At 42.8% G+C, this 16,617-nt stretch overlaps 1 protein-coding gene across 3 annotated transcripts; it reads left to right on the top strand.

The window, feature by feature from the left end:
• Positions 1–303: 303 nt before the first annotated feature.
• Positions 304–16,067, top strand: LOC306931705 (very-long-chain (3R)-3-hydroxyacyl-CoA dehydratase 4-like). 3 transcript variants are annotated; one of them, XM_079513272.1, is made up of 9 exons: positions 304–460; positions 709–801; positions 906–1,013; positions 6,874–6,980; positions 8,112–8,239; positions 10,094–10,206; positions 12,251–12,357; positions 14,669–14,809; positions 15,661–16,067. In XM_079513272.1, exons 4-9 carry the CDS (start codon positions 6,950–6,952, stop codon positions 15,741–15,743), a joined length of 603 nt encoding a protein of 200 aa, XP_079369398.1. In that variant the 5' UTR covers positions 304–460; positions 709–801; positions 906–1,013; positions 6,874–6,949; the 3' UTR covers positions 15,744–16,067. The 3 variants fall into 3 exon arrangements, with proteins under 3 accessions (XP_079369398.1, XP_079369397.1, XP_079369396.1); XM_079513271.1 differs by having other exon boundaries at positions 570–801; XM_079513270.1 differs by lacking the exons at positions 304–460; positions 709–801; positions 906–1,013 and adding an exon at positions 3,952–4,276.
• Positions 16,068–16,617: the final 550 nt, after the last annotated feature.

Genomic DNA, 16,617 nt, shown 5'->3' with positions numbered 1-16,617 from the left:
CAAGTTGTTGTTGTAACTGTTGCCACTATAGGGGATATAGTTTGCTTTATTTCTCTAAGACAAAGTTCATAATAAGGTTAAAATAAGTTCATAATTGTTTATTATCTTTCTAAGTGTACAAGTGCATAATTAAGAAGTTCATAGTTAATAGTTACATTCATGTTAAAACATTATTTCATGTCAAGTTGTTGTAATGCTTTTATTTTGAAGAGTCAACGTCATATTCTGTGTCTCGTTTGGTCTGCTCTCACGTCAATTGGTACACAGGAGTTTTGTGTATGCAATCAAGCCGCAGCTAGAAGCAGCTAGAAGCAGCAGCTCTGCCAGCTCCGTTTACACTGGTCATGGTCACACAAAGACTTTAAAGTTACAAGAAGTAAAGGTCATAAGAGACTGTCTAAGAAAAGGTTATAAGAAGACTGGAGAGTATTCCCCCTTTGTTATGCACGCAGCCAACGAGGTATTTGTTGTTTGTTTTGTCTGTATTTTACTCATGTGAAATGTTTGCATCTACATGCTGTGCATGTCATTTATGTTAATTGTACGTGCTTGTTTTATTGTTTGTTTAGTTTTCACGGTGGATTGGGAGGGCAAGAAGGCACCTTCCAATAAATCAGTTTCAAGGAAACCACATTGTGTCTGTTTGTGCTCGGAGGGAGTTACAGTTGTAATGGATGGACTTTGAACATATGAAACTGTTTTGGCCAGCTGTCCCAAATGCCAAGAAACGCATGACGGAACGACGAGAACCAAAAAGTGGCTGGCGTCAGTTTCGCCTCATAAAAGAGAAGATGCGCTCAGGTTGGTAGTTGCATCTATTATGTGCACTTTGTCTTCATTAACGTGCCAACTTGTGCATATGTTATGCATTGACAACCATTGCCTTGCCTCTGTTTGATTGATAGATGACTTCCAAGCATGTGAAGATTACGATCTCACCAGTGCTGCAGAAGCTGGTGGTGAAGAACCTTCTGGAAAAAGACAGAAGAAAAAAAGGCTTTATCCAGAATATGGTATGTTCTTTAACTTGGCAGTAGTCAATCTTCTCTGAATTGTAACGCTTACATGATTGATTGTCACTCGAATAACTGAATAACAAGGTCATTGTTTTTTGTGTTTGATTGCCCCCCTCCCCCGCATCAAACAAGTGTTTGGTCAAACCACGTGACTTCCATTGGAAAAGCATTGAGGCGGCCATGAAACACAGGCAGAGCACACAACAGTTCTTTATGTGTGTATGAAGCCTGGGATGTGTTTCGCGGGTCCCAGGTCTCGCAACAATGTTGCGAAAAACTTATATTGCTATTATTGAATTTAACCCATTGATGCCTGAAGGTGATTCTACAAATGTCTTCTATGTCTTGACAGTATTTTCAGTGGTGCTCCATCGTTTTCATGTCAAGGACCCAAAAAATATGTAGGCGTATTTGGCCGTCTGAAAATATGTTGTTCAAGGGACTCCTATTTTTCAACAGCTACAGTTTTGTTTTGTTTGGACTGTCTATTTAAAAAAAAAGGCTTCTAAATCCTAATAGTTTTCTGAAAAACCCATGTTTCTATGTCTGTTGTGCTCAACCTTTTTCATGTCAAGCACCCCCAGAATTATCTCTATTGGGCCACAGACCCCCATCTCAAAATATGTTGTTCCAGGGACCCCCCAGATGCAAATATGTTAGTTAAAAATGTTCGCTCTGAAATATATGTTCAAAGATTTGCACCTATTTTTCGTACGCTTAAAATGCAAAGGGGTTCCCGCCCAGAATGGGTTAAAAAGATTTGCACCTATTTTTCGTACGCTTAAAACGCAAAGGGGTTCCCGCCCAGAATGGGTTAAAATAATGGTTAGACCCATTTACGTCTGCCATTGACAGACAGGCTGTGATTTTGTTTTTCCCAGGAGGCTGTGAAATTTGTTTTGAAATGGTGCCTGTGAATTGCTATTTTTGAGAACCATTAAGTGGTTTAATAAATCTGTCTTGATTTATATTGTGAATTGTCTTAACTTTATTCTTTTCTCATGGCTGTCTAATGTTGGAAGTTGATGTAAGGCTAACTTTGGGTTTTGACGGCCATCTGTTGTTTTACAACCAACATGCAACATCTGTCCAAATTTGGGCATTTATGTCAACCTAATTGGGTTTTGACAGCAATACAATTCTTACTTATATCCAACGTATAGATAACATCAGATGTTGACGTCAAACCAATGTTGGTTTATGACATCAATCAAATTAATTTTCAACTAAAATACAACTAATATCCAATGTTAAGAGTCGGACCTATAATCAACGTCTACATAACCTCAGAGATTGACGTCAAACCAACGTTAGTTTATGATGTCAGACCAACGTTGGGTTATGACGTCAATAAAACTTTAATTTACAACCAAAATACAACTAATATCCAATGTTGGGAGCCCGACCTATAATCAACGTCTACATAACATCAGAGATTGACGTCAAACCAACGTTAGGTTTTGATGTCAGACAAACGTTGGGTTATGACGTCAATCAAACTTTCATATCCAACCAAAATACAACTAATATCCAACGTTGGGAGCCGGACCTATAATCAACGTCTACATAACCTCAGAGATTGACGTCAAACCTATGTTAGTTTATGATGTCAAACCAACGTTAGGTTTTGATGTCAGACCAACGTTGGGTTATGACGTCAATCAAACTTTCATATCCAACCAAAATACAACTAATATCCAACGTTGGGAGCCGGACCTATAATCAACGTCTACATAACCTCAGAGATTTACGTCAAACCAACGTTAGTTTATGATGTCAAACCAACGTTAGTTTATGATGTCAGACCAACGTTAGGTTTTTATGTCAACTTTCATATCCAACCAAAAAACAATGGTCATCCAACGTTGGAGTACAACGTTATCCTAACGTCATGTAGACGTCTTGTGCCAGCTGGGTTAAGGTGCTAGTGTAAACCTCTTAACATACAGCTGCTGATTTCATAATGAGTTATGGTATTCTGCCACTTGCCTTTTTAAGTGAATCATAATCAACAAAAACTAAGTGGAAACCATGGTAACATCGAACTCCATCAACAAGACACGTCACATTAAACTGCTTTCCATAGGTAAAAACCATGGCAACGCCTCACAGCGAGATCAGGGCTACGTCACGGTCAAGTTGAGACACGCCCACCCAGCTTCTACGTGCTAAAACAGACAACGTCAGCGTTTTCATATTTTTCTGATGGAAATTGAATTAACATATTTTCTCTGAGAAGTGAGATTATTAGTATTAACTCAACGGTTACCTAAATCAAGGAGAACGTTAGTCATCTGCATCATAAATCAAGGAGAACGTTAGTCATCTGCATCATACCTAAACAATGGACCTGGTTTTAGCATTTTTGTGTCAACAATACAGTCTATGGTCAACAACGAAGCTGTTCGGCCTATGGGATCTGTTGCCACAGTTCGCTGGTGGGTGCAGCTGGTGCTTCAAAAGGATGTTGTCATGGTTACGGTGTACCCACAGGCTATGGGATTGGGCTAAACTGCTACGAAAACCACTGTTGCCATGTCCGCTTATTATAAGCGATATTGGGCTTCATTTTCTGGGGCTTTGCTTGTTTCTATGGTTGTTTATTTGGGCTTCATAATGTTGTTTAAACCAGTTTTCTCAAACGTTTTCAAGCCAATGACCACCAAATAATCTGCAGACTTTACCACTACCAGGGACCACTCCAGTCCACACCCGTCCACCCCTCTTTCACCATAGCCTACAAGGATTTCTTTGAAAATAGCGTAGATTGGTTGCTTGTTTCTCTCTCAAAATCTGCCAACACTGGTGATAACGTTAGTACGCAGATGGATCTATGAGATGGATAAGTGCAATGATGAATGAAGTGAACGTCGTGTTATTACTTAGCAGCAGCACAACAAGCCTAATAGCTGTCTGAAAAACAACAAACTTCTCTTATCACTCATCAGGTAATGACACGGTCATGCCACGGTAGCACTAGCGTTCAAATCGCCCAACACCTTGGTAAAAGCGCCCAGGCCAGCTCAGCCGACCCGCTAACTGTCCGTTTGCTGTGTGTGTGATGCATCGTTCACTGCTCACAAACTATAAGTCAAACATTTACTTGTTTCGCTCAGTCAGATGATGTGGAGCTGGAGCAGGACTTCTTCTTTCTAGAAGTTAACACGATGCTGTGATTAAAGGAAGGAACGGAAAACACCGTTTTTTTGCAGCTTTTTGTGGTGATTTCGCTCTGAAATAATAATAACAAAAATGAGTAGGTAAGTCTTGGAAAATATTAGCCGCAATTTGCAAGTTTGCAACTCTAGATTCTTTTATAATGGGATGAATCTAGAGTTGCAATACCCTCCATTGACTCCCCACTCATCATTTTGCGTTTGCGATCTGCTAGTCTTTAACGACGTTAAACTCACCAACATTGCAGCTGTAGTCCAAGCTTGAATTATTCTCTTTCAATCTGCAAAGCTTGTTTTTCATAAAAATCCCCCGTAGACATGTTATGAGCTACTTTCTGTCAAGAAATTCTGTGCAAGTGATTCTTTTTCTAAGTGCTGGAGTTTGGAAGCGCTCGTCGTAAATCACTGAACGTCCCTGCATGCATCTGTTTCGCATTTGCACATAATGCAGGAGGCAGCAGCGCGACCCCTTAATACAAACGAGCGCTTCCAAACATTTCTTCTTCTTGACAGAAAGTAGCTCATAACATGTCTACGGGGGATTTTTATGAAAAACAAGCTTTGCAGATTGAAAGAGAATAATTCAAGCTTGGACTACAGCTGCAATGTTGGTGAGTTTAACGTCGTTAAAGACTAGCAGATCGCAAACGCAAAATGATGAGTGGGGAGTCAATGGAGGGTATTGCAACTCTAGATTCATCCCATTATAAAAGAATCTAGAGTTGCAAATTGCGGCTAGGAAAATATGTGTACTGTTTAGTACCTCGATGATAGCTTAAGCTAATAAGTTGTTTACAACAACAATGAGTTCAAAACTTCATGACATGTCGGGAAAATAAAGACTCGTCTCGTAGATGTATTTGATCGATTTTGACATGTTCATATCTACGAGAGATGTTAGCGCTCTCGCCCCTGTGGTCACTGCGGGGACACCAGCGGAGTCCTTTAGCTCCGAACATGTACAAACTGCAAAAATATAAGATGCTTACCCTGTTGCCCCAAACGTCAGAGAGGCCTACGGGGTGCTTGTATAATGTATTAGTCCGTAGTTCTCAATATAGAAGTGTTTAAATCCCGTCTGTGACCGATATTCTGTCGGGATCCAGTTCTCAATGGGCGTTAGTGCATCCGGTGAAAGCCGGAATTACGCTCAATGTAAACGGGAAGTAAACAAGGGGGGAAATTGCGTTCGACCACAGTCTAGATTAAAGCACTTCTTTATAGACAACTATGGACTAATACATTGCGCAAACACGCCGCTCGTCTTCTTAACATGTAGTGCAAGCGGATAAGCACCTTTATAATTTGCATTCGTACATGTTCTGAGCGCTGCGGGCTTTACTTGTGACCGTGCAGTGACCACAGCAAAACATTACGGGTTGCAACATTTCCCGATGCACAAGGAATGTTTGGCCATAGGTCAGGGCGTGGTGTTCCAATTAATTAGTTGGAGGGTAATGTGATTGTGATGTGAATCATGCATGATGAGAGAGATAGAGGGGTAGGGATTTGGTATGGACTAGTATATTAATAATAATAATGAACTATCTTATCATTTATCTTATCATTATTTCTCTTAGACATATCCAGTATTTCCTTTCTCTTTTAATGTTCTTCTCTTATACTCTTTTCAATACAGTAGCAAATTACTTAAAAAAAAAAAATCAATTATATTACAAAGATCCTGTATTTTCTTCTCTTTTTTACGCGCCCTCTGTTTGCACCATGATTCAAATTGCGATTTTATCGTGATGTAAATTGTTACCAGTTTTTATCGATTTTCGATTGATGATATATCGTTACATGCCTAACTGTGTATGCATGGTTTAAAGTCGTCAGTCGCCACGACTGATTGCAGTCATTTGGATTCCATAGACGCCAGCATGTATCCTAAGGAAGCATGTAGTGCAGTGAGAATAGCCGATCTACAAGCTCTCAATGCGTCATGCATTGAGAGCTTGTAGACAGGCTATTTTCGGTTATTATTTTTTACGATTTAGAGCATTTGATTCATTGAATGTTTTTATTTCACAGTATGAAGAATGGGTACATTTCAGACGAAAGCACAAGTCAATACAAAAACGGTTACTCTGTGGACCATCCATGATTAAGCATTACACTTATTTACAACAGGGTCCACCTTTTTCAATTCATCAGAACGACGTACAAATATACACTTCTATAAAAAACAGGAAATCAACATATAAAGAAAGGAAACGAGCCCAAAATGACATTTTTTTACCAGCCACACACACACACACACACACACACACACACACACACACACACACACACACACACACACACACACACACACACACACACACACAGCAGTATGTAGAACAGCAGAAACAATATTACTAAAACATCATCATTTTACATATACCTGTAGAGGGTATGCGCGTGACATCATCATACCCGGAAGTTATGAAGAACGCCTAACTGTTAGTGGCAAAAAAAACGACTTTCTGGCGTTGACGGTCCATACATCCAAACAGAAAAGTCCTATCACTTTATGCATGCACATACCCTCTATTGTGTTGATTGTTTAGCAAAACGGTGCTAGTGTGGGTGGGGCCTTTCGCACCGTTTCACAAATGGCACATTTTGGCATTTTTTTCCAGCGGTGACATTTCATTTAGCTTTAATCCACGCATTGTTTGTTTGTCTCCACACTACAGGCTCAGCATCGGGTGTGCGTACTCGTTCACATACAACCTGTTCCAGTTCTGTGGACACACATGGCTTCTGGCAAACATGACCGCCAGGATCCTCTCCTTTGGTCGAGGTGAGACATTCTTCCTTGGGACACACATACTGGTATTTCGGGGGAATCTGTATCTAGACAGGCAGTCATAGAGGTAGGAAGGTTTGGGACATATCTAGACAGGCAGTCATAGAGGTAGGAAGGTTTGGGACATATCTAGACAGGCAGTCAGGGACATATCTAGGCAGGCAGTCAATGGAGGTAGGAAGGTTTGGGACATATCTAGACAGGCAGTCAGGGACATATCTAGGCAGGCAGTCAGAGGTAGGAAGGTCTGGGACATATCTAGACAGGCAGTCAGGGACATATCTAGGCAGGCAGTCAGAGGTAGGAAGGTTTGGGACATATCTAGACAGGCAGTCATAGAGGTAGGAAGGTTTGGGACATATCTAGACAGGCAGTCAGGGACATATCTAGGCAGGCAGTCAATGGAGGTAGGAAGGTTTGGGACTATGCAGGTAGTCATGGAGGTAGTTAGGTGCGAGACTATTGAGAGCTTTACAGACATGTAGTGTTCCTGGTTCAGAACAACAAAACCGTCATAGGTGAAGGCGCTCTCTACTCAGGGAGTCAAGTTGAGTCTCTGTAGCTGATGGGTGCAGATTCTTGAAGATCAATGGAAAAAGGGGAATATCCATCCATCTTCAACCGCTTATCCGTAGTCGGGTCGCGGGGGCAACAGCTCCACCAGAGTGCTCCAGACTTCCCTCTCCAGAGCAACATTAGTGACTTCCTCCTGGGGGATTCCGAGACATTCCAAGGCCAGTGAGTCGATGTGTTTCCTCCAACTGCACCTTGGTCTGCCCCGGGGTCTCCTCCCAGTGGGACGTGCGTCGAGGACCTCCCTAGGGAGGCGCCCGAGAGGCATCCTAACCAGAGGCCCGAACCACCTCAGCTGGCTCCTTTCCAGGCGAAGGAGCAGCGGTTCTACTCAGAGTCTCTCTCGTGTGACTGAACTTCTCACCCTATCTCTAAGGGAGATGCCAGCCACCCGTCGAAAGAAAACTCATTTTGGCCGCTTGTATTCGCGACTCTCTTAATAAAGTTTGAGTTTCTTTATTTCATCACGAGCAGTCTAGAGAAACAAACGCGTTTCGGGCACGCAGGCCGTGTTCCTGGTTCATTCATGTTGTTGTTGTCGTTGTTTTGCAGGCGCGTTGGCAGACACCTTCTATGCCGTCGGGGTGGTGATGACTCTCTGCCAGATGCTGTCCGTGCTGGAGCTGTTCCACATCGCTGACGAGATCGAGCAGAGCAGGCTCATACCTCGCCTGGTCCAAGTGTGTATTGATCTGTGTAAAACCCTGTCCTCCTTTAAAGCCTGGTCCAAGTGTGTATGGTCTATACCCTGTCCTCCTTAAGAGACAGTCTTTAAAGCCTGGTCCAAGTGTGTATGGTCTATACCCTGTCCTCCTTAAGAGACAGTCTTTAAAGCCTGGTCCAAGTGTATATGGTCTATACCCTGTCCTCCTTAAGATACAGTCTTTAAAGCCTGGTCCAAGTGTGTATGGTCTATACCCTGTCCTCCTTAAGAGACAGTCTTTAAAGCCTGGTCCAAGTGTGTATGGTCTATACCCTGTCCTCCTTAAGAGACAGTCTTTAAAGCCTGGTCCAAGTGTGTATGGTCTATACCCTGTCCTCCTTAAGAGACAGTCTTTAAAGCCTGGTCCAAGTGTGTATGGTCTATACCCTGTCCTCCTTAAGAGACAGTCTTTAAAGCCTGGTCCAAGTGTGTATGGTCTATACCCTGTCCTCCTTAAGAGACAGTCTTTAAAGCCTGGTCCAAGTGTGTATGGTCTATACCCTGTCCTCCTTAAGAGACAGTCTTTAAAGCCTGGTCCAAGTGTGTATGGTCTATACCCTGTCCTCCTTAAGAGACAGTCTTTAAAGCCTGGTCCAAGTGTGTATTGATCTGTGTAAAACCCTGTCCTCCTTAAGAGCCTGGTCCAAGTGTGTATGGTCTATACCCTGTCCTCCTTAAGAGACAGTCTTTAAAGCCTGGTCCAAGTGTGTATGGTCTATACCCTGTCCTCCTTAAGAGACAGTCTTTAAAGCCTGGTCCAAGTGTGTATGGTCTATACCCTGTCCTCCTTAAGAGACAGTCTTTAAAGCCTGGTCCAAGTGTGTATGGTCTATACCCTGTCCTCCTTAAGAGACAGTCTTTAAAGCCTGGTCCAAGTGTGTATGGTCTATACCCTGTCCTCCTTAAGAGACAGTCTTTAAAGCCTGGTCCAAGTGTGTATGGTCTATACCCTGTCCTCCTTAAGAGACAGTCTTTAAAGCCTGGTCCAAGTGTGTATGGTCTATACCCTGTCCTCCTTAAGAGACAGTCTTTAAAGCCTGGTCCAAGTGTGTATGGTCTATACCCTGTCCTCCTTAAGAGACAGTCTTTAAAGCCTGGTCCAAGTGTGTATGGTCTATACCCTGTCCTCCTTAAGAGACAGTCTTTAAAGCCTGGTCCAAGTGTGTATGGTCTATACCCTGTCCTCCTTAAGAGACAGTCTTTAAAGCCTGGTCCAAGTGTGTATGGTCTATACCCTGTCCTCCTTAAGAGACAGTCTTTAAAGCCTGGTCCAAGTGTGTATGGTCTATACCCTGTCCTCCTTAAGAGACAGTCTTTAAAGCCTGGTCCAAGTGTGTATGGTCTATACCCTGTCCTCCTTAAGAGACAGTCTTTAAAGCCTGGTCCAAGTGTGATACAGCAGTGGTGGAAAAAGCACTAAATGTTTTTACTTAACCCATTTAGGCCTGATGTCGAAATTTTAAAAAAAAAAAAATTTTAAATGTATTTTTTTCTCAGTGGTTCTCAATATTTCATGTCAAGGATCCCAAAAATTATATGTAATATGCCGAAAATATGTTGTTCCAGGGACCCCCCCCCCCCCCCCCCCAGAAGCAAAGATTTGAGTTTAAAACTGAAACTCTGAAAGAATATATATTCAAAGATTTGAGGCACATTTTCACGATTTTTCAAAAATAGCAGACCTACAAGCTCGTAGCGCGGCACTCGGTGCCGCGCTACGAGCTTGTAGATCTGCTATTTTTCAATAGCTAAAATATAATGTTTAAAACACAAAGGGGTTCCCGCCCCAAAATGGGTTAATGAATACGGTGTTGTCTTTTCCACCTTGCAGGTGGTGGAGAGGAACCTGTTGCTGTTCCTGGTGATCATCGGCCTAGAAGACCTGCAGAGCAGTCCAATTGTGTGTGTCCAGTTCATGCTGTGGAACATCCTCGACCTGTTGAGGTCAGTGGCGTGCACAGATAGACACTAGGGGGTGCTAGAGCACCCCCTGCCCTTTTGGCAATGTGCCCTTTAAAAAAATAAAAAAATAAATAAACTTTTTTTTTTCTTTCTTTTTTTTGATTTTTCAAAAATAGCAGACCTACAAGTTCATAGCGCGCCACTCGGTGGCGCGCTATGAGCTTGTAGATCTGCTATTTTTCAATAGCTAAAGCATAACATAATGCTAACACCAAAAGGGGTTCCCGCCCCAAAATGGATTAAGGCAACCGGCCGGTTCCACGCGCTGCACAAGGTGCCCTTTTTTAACTTGAGCACCTGCCCCTCTAAATGTCTGTGCACGCCACTGGTTGAGGTGTGTACCCAACTCCTTACTGCTGTGGTCCACGATCCACTTTGACTGCCGCCTAGTGGTCATTGGAGGTAGGCAGTTAGCTTGGAAATGACTGGATTACTACTCATTTTACGTCTGGTCTCCCGGCCTTGCAGACAGAGAGAGAGGAAGAAACGGCTAATAGTGAGCATTAGCTCACAATGTTTATCTTTCGCCAGAAACTGTAACATGGCGATCACGATGCGGTGAAAATTCACGCATAGGATCCGAACATCGGATGTTTGGTCAAAACCACGGACAGCGTCGTGGTTTCAGAGAAAATGAGCGAGGGAAAATCAATTCTGTCCATTGGTCAACATTTAGTGATGTGAACATAAAGCTGAAGTCAGTGTTTTTCTAAATGGACAGTGGACCATCAATGGCCCGACATGGATTACAGTCGCCACGACAGATTTCAGTCATTTGAATTCCATAGAAGTCAGCATGTTGCACAGTGAAAATAGCCGATCTACAAGCTCTGTAGTGCTTGAGAGCTTGTAGACAGGCTATTTTAGTAGATAGGCTTAATCCATTCTGGGCAGGAAGTCGGGAACCCCTTTTGGTGTTAGCATTATGTTATGCTTTAGCTATTGAAAAATAGCAGATCTACAAGCTCATAGCGCGCCACCGAGTGGCACGCTACGAGCTTGTAGGTCTGCTATTTTTTGAAAAATCGAAGAACGACTGACATAGAAACATAGCTTTTTCAGAAAACTGTCAGGATGTAGAAGACATTTTTAGAATCTGATCTCAGGTCAAAATGGGTTAAACGAGCCAATGAAAGCAATATGAAAAGAGAGCAACAACATGCACATCCCCAACCCTTAAGTTTGCTGAGCAACGAACAGGAAAGAACAAAATGAAACGCTCCGCACACCGAACGCTCCAAAGCGACAGATGCTTTTACACCGAGCGCTGCAATGCGAGTATGCGACGGATGATTCTTTTATCGTACCAGAATGATCTGCGTGACGTTTGGAGCACACAGGGCTCTTCTTCACACTAAAGCGAACACGCTGGAACGCCAATCTTTATACGCAACCCACAAAAACAATCAACGCGATCACATGGAATGCAGTACAGCTGTAGACATTTTCTCACGTGACCAAAACAAGTCGGGATGGTAAAAGACATATTAAGAGTAGTCATCTTTCTGATGTATTTCAACTGCGTATGACAATCGTGTATGTCACTTTACTATGATGACTCTTTTTTAAAAGACACGTGACCAAAACAAGTTATGGTAAAAGACTCTTTTACCATCCTGAATTGTTTTGGTCATGCCCAATCAGTCACTAGCCTGCACCTGAGACGTTCCTTTTGACTGACACCAAGTTTAGAATAAGAATTGAATACCACAGAATATCAATACGAAGAAACGGTAGTAGTGGATGGAGAGAGGATTTTTGTCCAACCAAGAAACGGCAACCAATGGCTGCAAAGAGGGGGTTCGCTTAGGAAACGACGCCGGTGACACCGTTGCACAAATCACACATTAGGACACAATTATTCAGTCGGGAGATCGAAATGAAGCCCCCCCCCCACCACCAGTAACAGTGGTGGGCTGCCACTGTTGCATGCATAGGGGAAGCACTGCATTTTAGTTCATAATATTTCTTTCCAAAGTATCGTAAACGTATGTAATGTATGGAGTGTGTTGCCCCCTGTGTTCAGGTATCCTCACCAACTCCTCTGCGTGATGAAAATGCCCTCCTTTGGCCTGCTGTGGGCTCGCTACACTCTGTGGATCCCTCTCTACGTCGTCTCCGTCATTACAGAAGGTATGACGCGCCGTTAGACTGCGCGTGCATGCGCCGTTAGACTGCGCATGCATGCGCCGTTAGACTGCGCATGCATGCGCCGTTAGACTGCGAATGCATGCGCCGTTAGACTGCGCATGCATGCGCCGTTAGACTGCGCGTGCATGCGCCGTTAGACTGCGCGTGCATGCGCCAGGCAGGGAATTAATTGACTGCATATTCATTTAACCCATTTTGGACTGAGGTCGATTAAAAAAAGGCTTCTAAATCCTAACTTTTTTCTGAAAAACCCATGTTTCTATGTCAGTGGTGCTCAACCTTTTTCATGTCAAGGACCCTCAGAATTATCTCTATTGGGCCACGGACCCCCATCTCAAAATATGTAGTTCCAGGGACCCCCCCAGAAGCGAATATTTTAGTTAAAAATGTTCGCTCTGAAATATATATTCAAAGATTTGCGCCACATTCTCACGACTTTTCAAAAATAGCAGACCTATGAGCTTGTAGATCTGCTATTTTTCAATAGCTAAATTATAACATGTTTAAAACACCAAAAGGGGTTCCCGCCCAAAATGGGTTAAAGCAATACTTTTACCCCATCATTACTTTTTCATTGTCAATTACTCACCCTGTGAAGCCTTGGGATTCACGGAGATGTTTTAGTTTTTCTCGCCTTCCTTCCTTCACGGTGAATGGATGATCCAAAAACTACGAGAAATGCCTGATGAATCAAATGATATAGGATTAGAACAGGATTTAACGGCAGCAAAACAATGGCAAAATGTACTACTACTGGCCTGGGCCATGGCTCAGTGGTCCAGGCACCCAGTCTGGCAGTGTGCCGCGGGTTCGACTCCCGATCCCAACGGCCTTTACTGCATGTCTTCCCCCCATCTCTCTCCCCATTTCCTGTCAGCCTACTGTCTGTCCCTCCATAAAATATATAAAATAAAAGGTGAAAGCCACAAAAAAAAACGTTTAAAAAATGTACTACTGCTAAACTAGAAAACACACATTTTCACTCAAACGTCACTGTTTAACACACTTAGGATAAATAGGATCATGCACTAAGGTAGGAGCGAGCCTACGCACTCAGCATTTGTGCACAAAACTGTCGTTTATCCAAGTTATCCAAAGTTTCAGTGAAAAATGCGTTTGTTTTGGAAGTGCAGATAGATATGACTGGATAGAGTGCACTTGGATTATACTGTGAGAGCTGTGTTGTGTTTAGTTTTGCTGTGTTGTTCATCCTGGAAGCCCTATTTTTCTGCAAGTGAAGTTTGACTCTGTTCCACAGATGCACATTGGAAATATAAGCTTGTAGATGGGCTATTATCACACTCTTTCTCACGTAATATTTGGCCAAAAAAGTAATTCAATTGTAACGTGCCACCGAGTGGTGCGCTACGAGCTTGTAGGTCTGCTATCTTTGAAAAATCGAAGAACGACTGACATACATAGCTTTTTCATAAAACTGTCAGGATGTAGAAGACATTTTTAGAATCTGATCTCAGGTCAAAATGGGTTAAATACAGTACTTCTTCTTCAAATCTTCTTAGTTACTTTCCACCACTGCAAATGACCCCCCCCCCCCCCCCCCAAAAAAAACATATTTGAACCGGGGACCCCTAAAATAATCATATTTGAACTGGGGGATGACCCCCCCCACACACACACACACACACAAAATATATAGCTCGGGGCTGGGCAACTTTGACGATGGAGATCAGGGCCACTATATTTCCACACTCACTCCCTAGGGCCATATATTACTGTCGTAGGAAAAATAGCCGATCTACAAGCTCAAAACACGTCGCGCTGCGACACGTTTTGAGCTTGTAGATCGGCTATTTTTGCTATATTCGAATTGAAATCTTGAATTTGTGCTAAAATTAACATTTTTATGTCATTTCAAATGCCTTTAATTATACTTGTGTTGAAGCAATGAGCTACTAATTTAGACTGAAGTAATAACAGCGGGTCATGTTTGCATGTTGTGGAATAGTAACAGCTGAAACCAATATTATATCAGTATTCTGACATTAACCTGAGGGCCACATTAAGTGAAGGTGGGGGCCGCCAGTTGCCCACCCCTGATATAGCTTGTTGCTTAGCAGAAAAGGAAACGACACAATAAAAATGTAAAGATAGCCTATTTTAAAATGGCAGCTAGCTTCCTTACTTGGATTCCGGTGTAGTGTAGTTCCAGACTCCATATAGCATTCGGAGATTGTGGAATAGTTGTCTGGCTATACGCGAGACTATACGTAGCAGTAGACATTTTGTCACATCCTAACTGCTGTGCTGACATTGTGTGTGACGTGGCGTCCAGGAATCACGGTGTACCAGGCGCTGCCCTACCTGGAGTCGTCCAGCAACAGTAGCACATACACCCAGCTGACCCTGCAGCCCGTGTCCCCTGGCTTCCCCCTGCACATGCTGCTGAAGATGTACCTACCCATCCTCGCCGTTGGTGAGACACGCACACTGACACATGCACACACTGACACGCACGCGCACACACACACACACACACACACACACACACACACACACACACACACACACACACACACACACACACACACACACACACACACTTAACTTAACCCCTTGTGTAGGGTTAAGTTTTACATGTATTTTCTCTAGCTTTGTTTGATTGGATCAGCAGCAAATTTGAACTGGAAACACGTGACAAAGAGGGAACTGTTGTTCTATAAAGAGCCTAGATTTATTACCTCTCCATCAGGTGGAGAGGGAGAAAACAAGCATACACTTAACCGTATCACTGCCACCTGGTGGACGCAAATGCCAACGCTTGAACTGGCGACCCGGATCTACTTGGTTTTAGTGTGATCCATTTTAGATGCTAAATAGTTAGCATCAATGCTAGCGAGCTAAAATGAGGCCATCCTTGCTCTAGAAAGCGTCAATGTTCCAATCGGGATCACCGGGCAATCAGAAAAGACCTCCGAACGTCGGGCGTTTTGTCAAAACCACGGATCCGGTTTGATATCAATAATAAAGCTTATATGACGGAACGTTTTGTCACGAGCACAAGTACATACAGAGATGTTTAACTAAAGGCTCATACATAGTCTGGATTTTCGGTGGTTAGGTGACCACCGAACTACAACATGACGTCACGAGCCGCGGTGAAGAGCAAACCACCGCCACCGCTCCAGCCCTTCTCTCTGTTTTTACTCACCACCGCTCAACGTTATTTCAGCTCCGGTGGTCACCTCACCACCGGAGCGGTGGTCACCTCAGCACCGAAAAAACAGTCTATGAATAGGCCTTTACTTGTCGTCACTGTCTTCTCAGGTGCTGGTGTCACAGTGTGGCAGCTGTTGAAGGAACGCAGACAGCAGTTGGACAAGTGGAACAAGAAGCATAAAAGGAAGTGACATGTAATGGTGGACATCCTCTCAACACTCTGACGCTGGAATCTATCTTTTACCCATAAAGACCGGAGGCCTATTCTACAGTACAAATGTCTTCTAAATCAATTTTCAGAAAAACTTATGTTGCCATATCAGTGGTGCTTGAACTTTGCCATTGGCGGCTTTGGCCACCGACTCCCATATCCAAATATGTGCATATGTTGCAATTTTGTACTTATTTTGTTACATGCATCCTAATGTCATTGTATAATTGTGTTTCCTTTTCTTGGTGTTCTGTGTAAAGCACATTGAATTGCCTTGTAGTTGAAATATACTAAACAAAAACCATTGCCTTGCCCCTGGTAGACCGTTATTAAAACTGTATTTAGTTGTTGTGACAGTATGTTGAAGAATGTATGATGTACATTGTTGGGGGGAGTTTGACATTCGGCTCAAGACACAGACATACTCAAATACTAAAACTAAAACATTGACATCTGGTCACGACGTAGGTGTGAGGGCCGCGTAGTGGCCCAAACTCTAGATGTGAGGGCCAATAATCAATACTGCAGTAAAGGTCTATAGTAAAAGTCTGGAATTCTAAATGTACTTGAGTACAAAAAAAAGTACAAAAGTATTGGTATCAAAATGTACTTAAAGTACCAAAAGTAGAAAATTATCATTATGCAGAATGTCTCATTTCAAGTTTTCAAATGTAAAAAAAATCTGACAATAGCAGACAGCGAGCTTGTAGGTCTGCTATTTTTGAAAAATCGAAGAACGACTGGCATAGAAACAGCTTTTTCAGAAAACTGTCAGGATGTAGAAGACATTTTGAGAATCTGATCTCAGGTCAAAATGGGTTAACCATTGCTTTGTGTACATTTATGGAGAAGTA

The sequence above is a fragment of the Electrona antarctica genome (genome assembly GCF_951216825.1).
Source record: "Electrona antarctica genome assembly, chromosome: 10".
NCBI classification, from domain to species: Eukaryota; Metazoa; Chordata; class Actinopteri; order Myctophiformes; family Myctophidae; genus Electrona; species Electrona antarctica.
The sequence above is the reverse complement of the archived record's forward strand: the minus strand, read 5'-3'. Positions and strand labels throughout refer to the sequence as shown.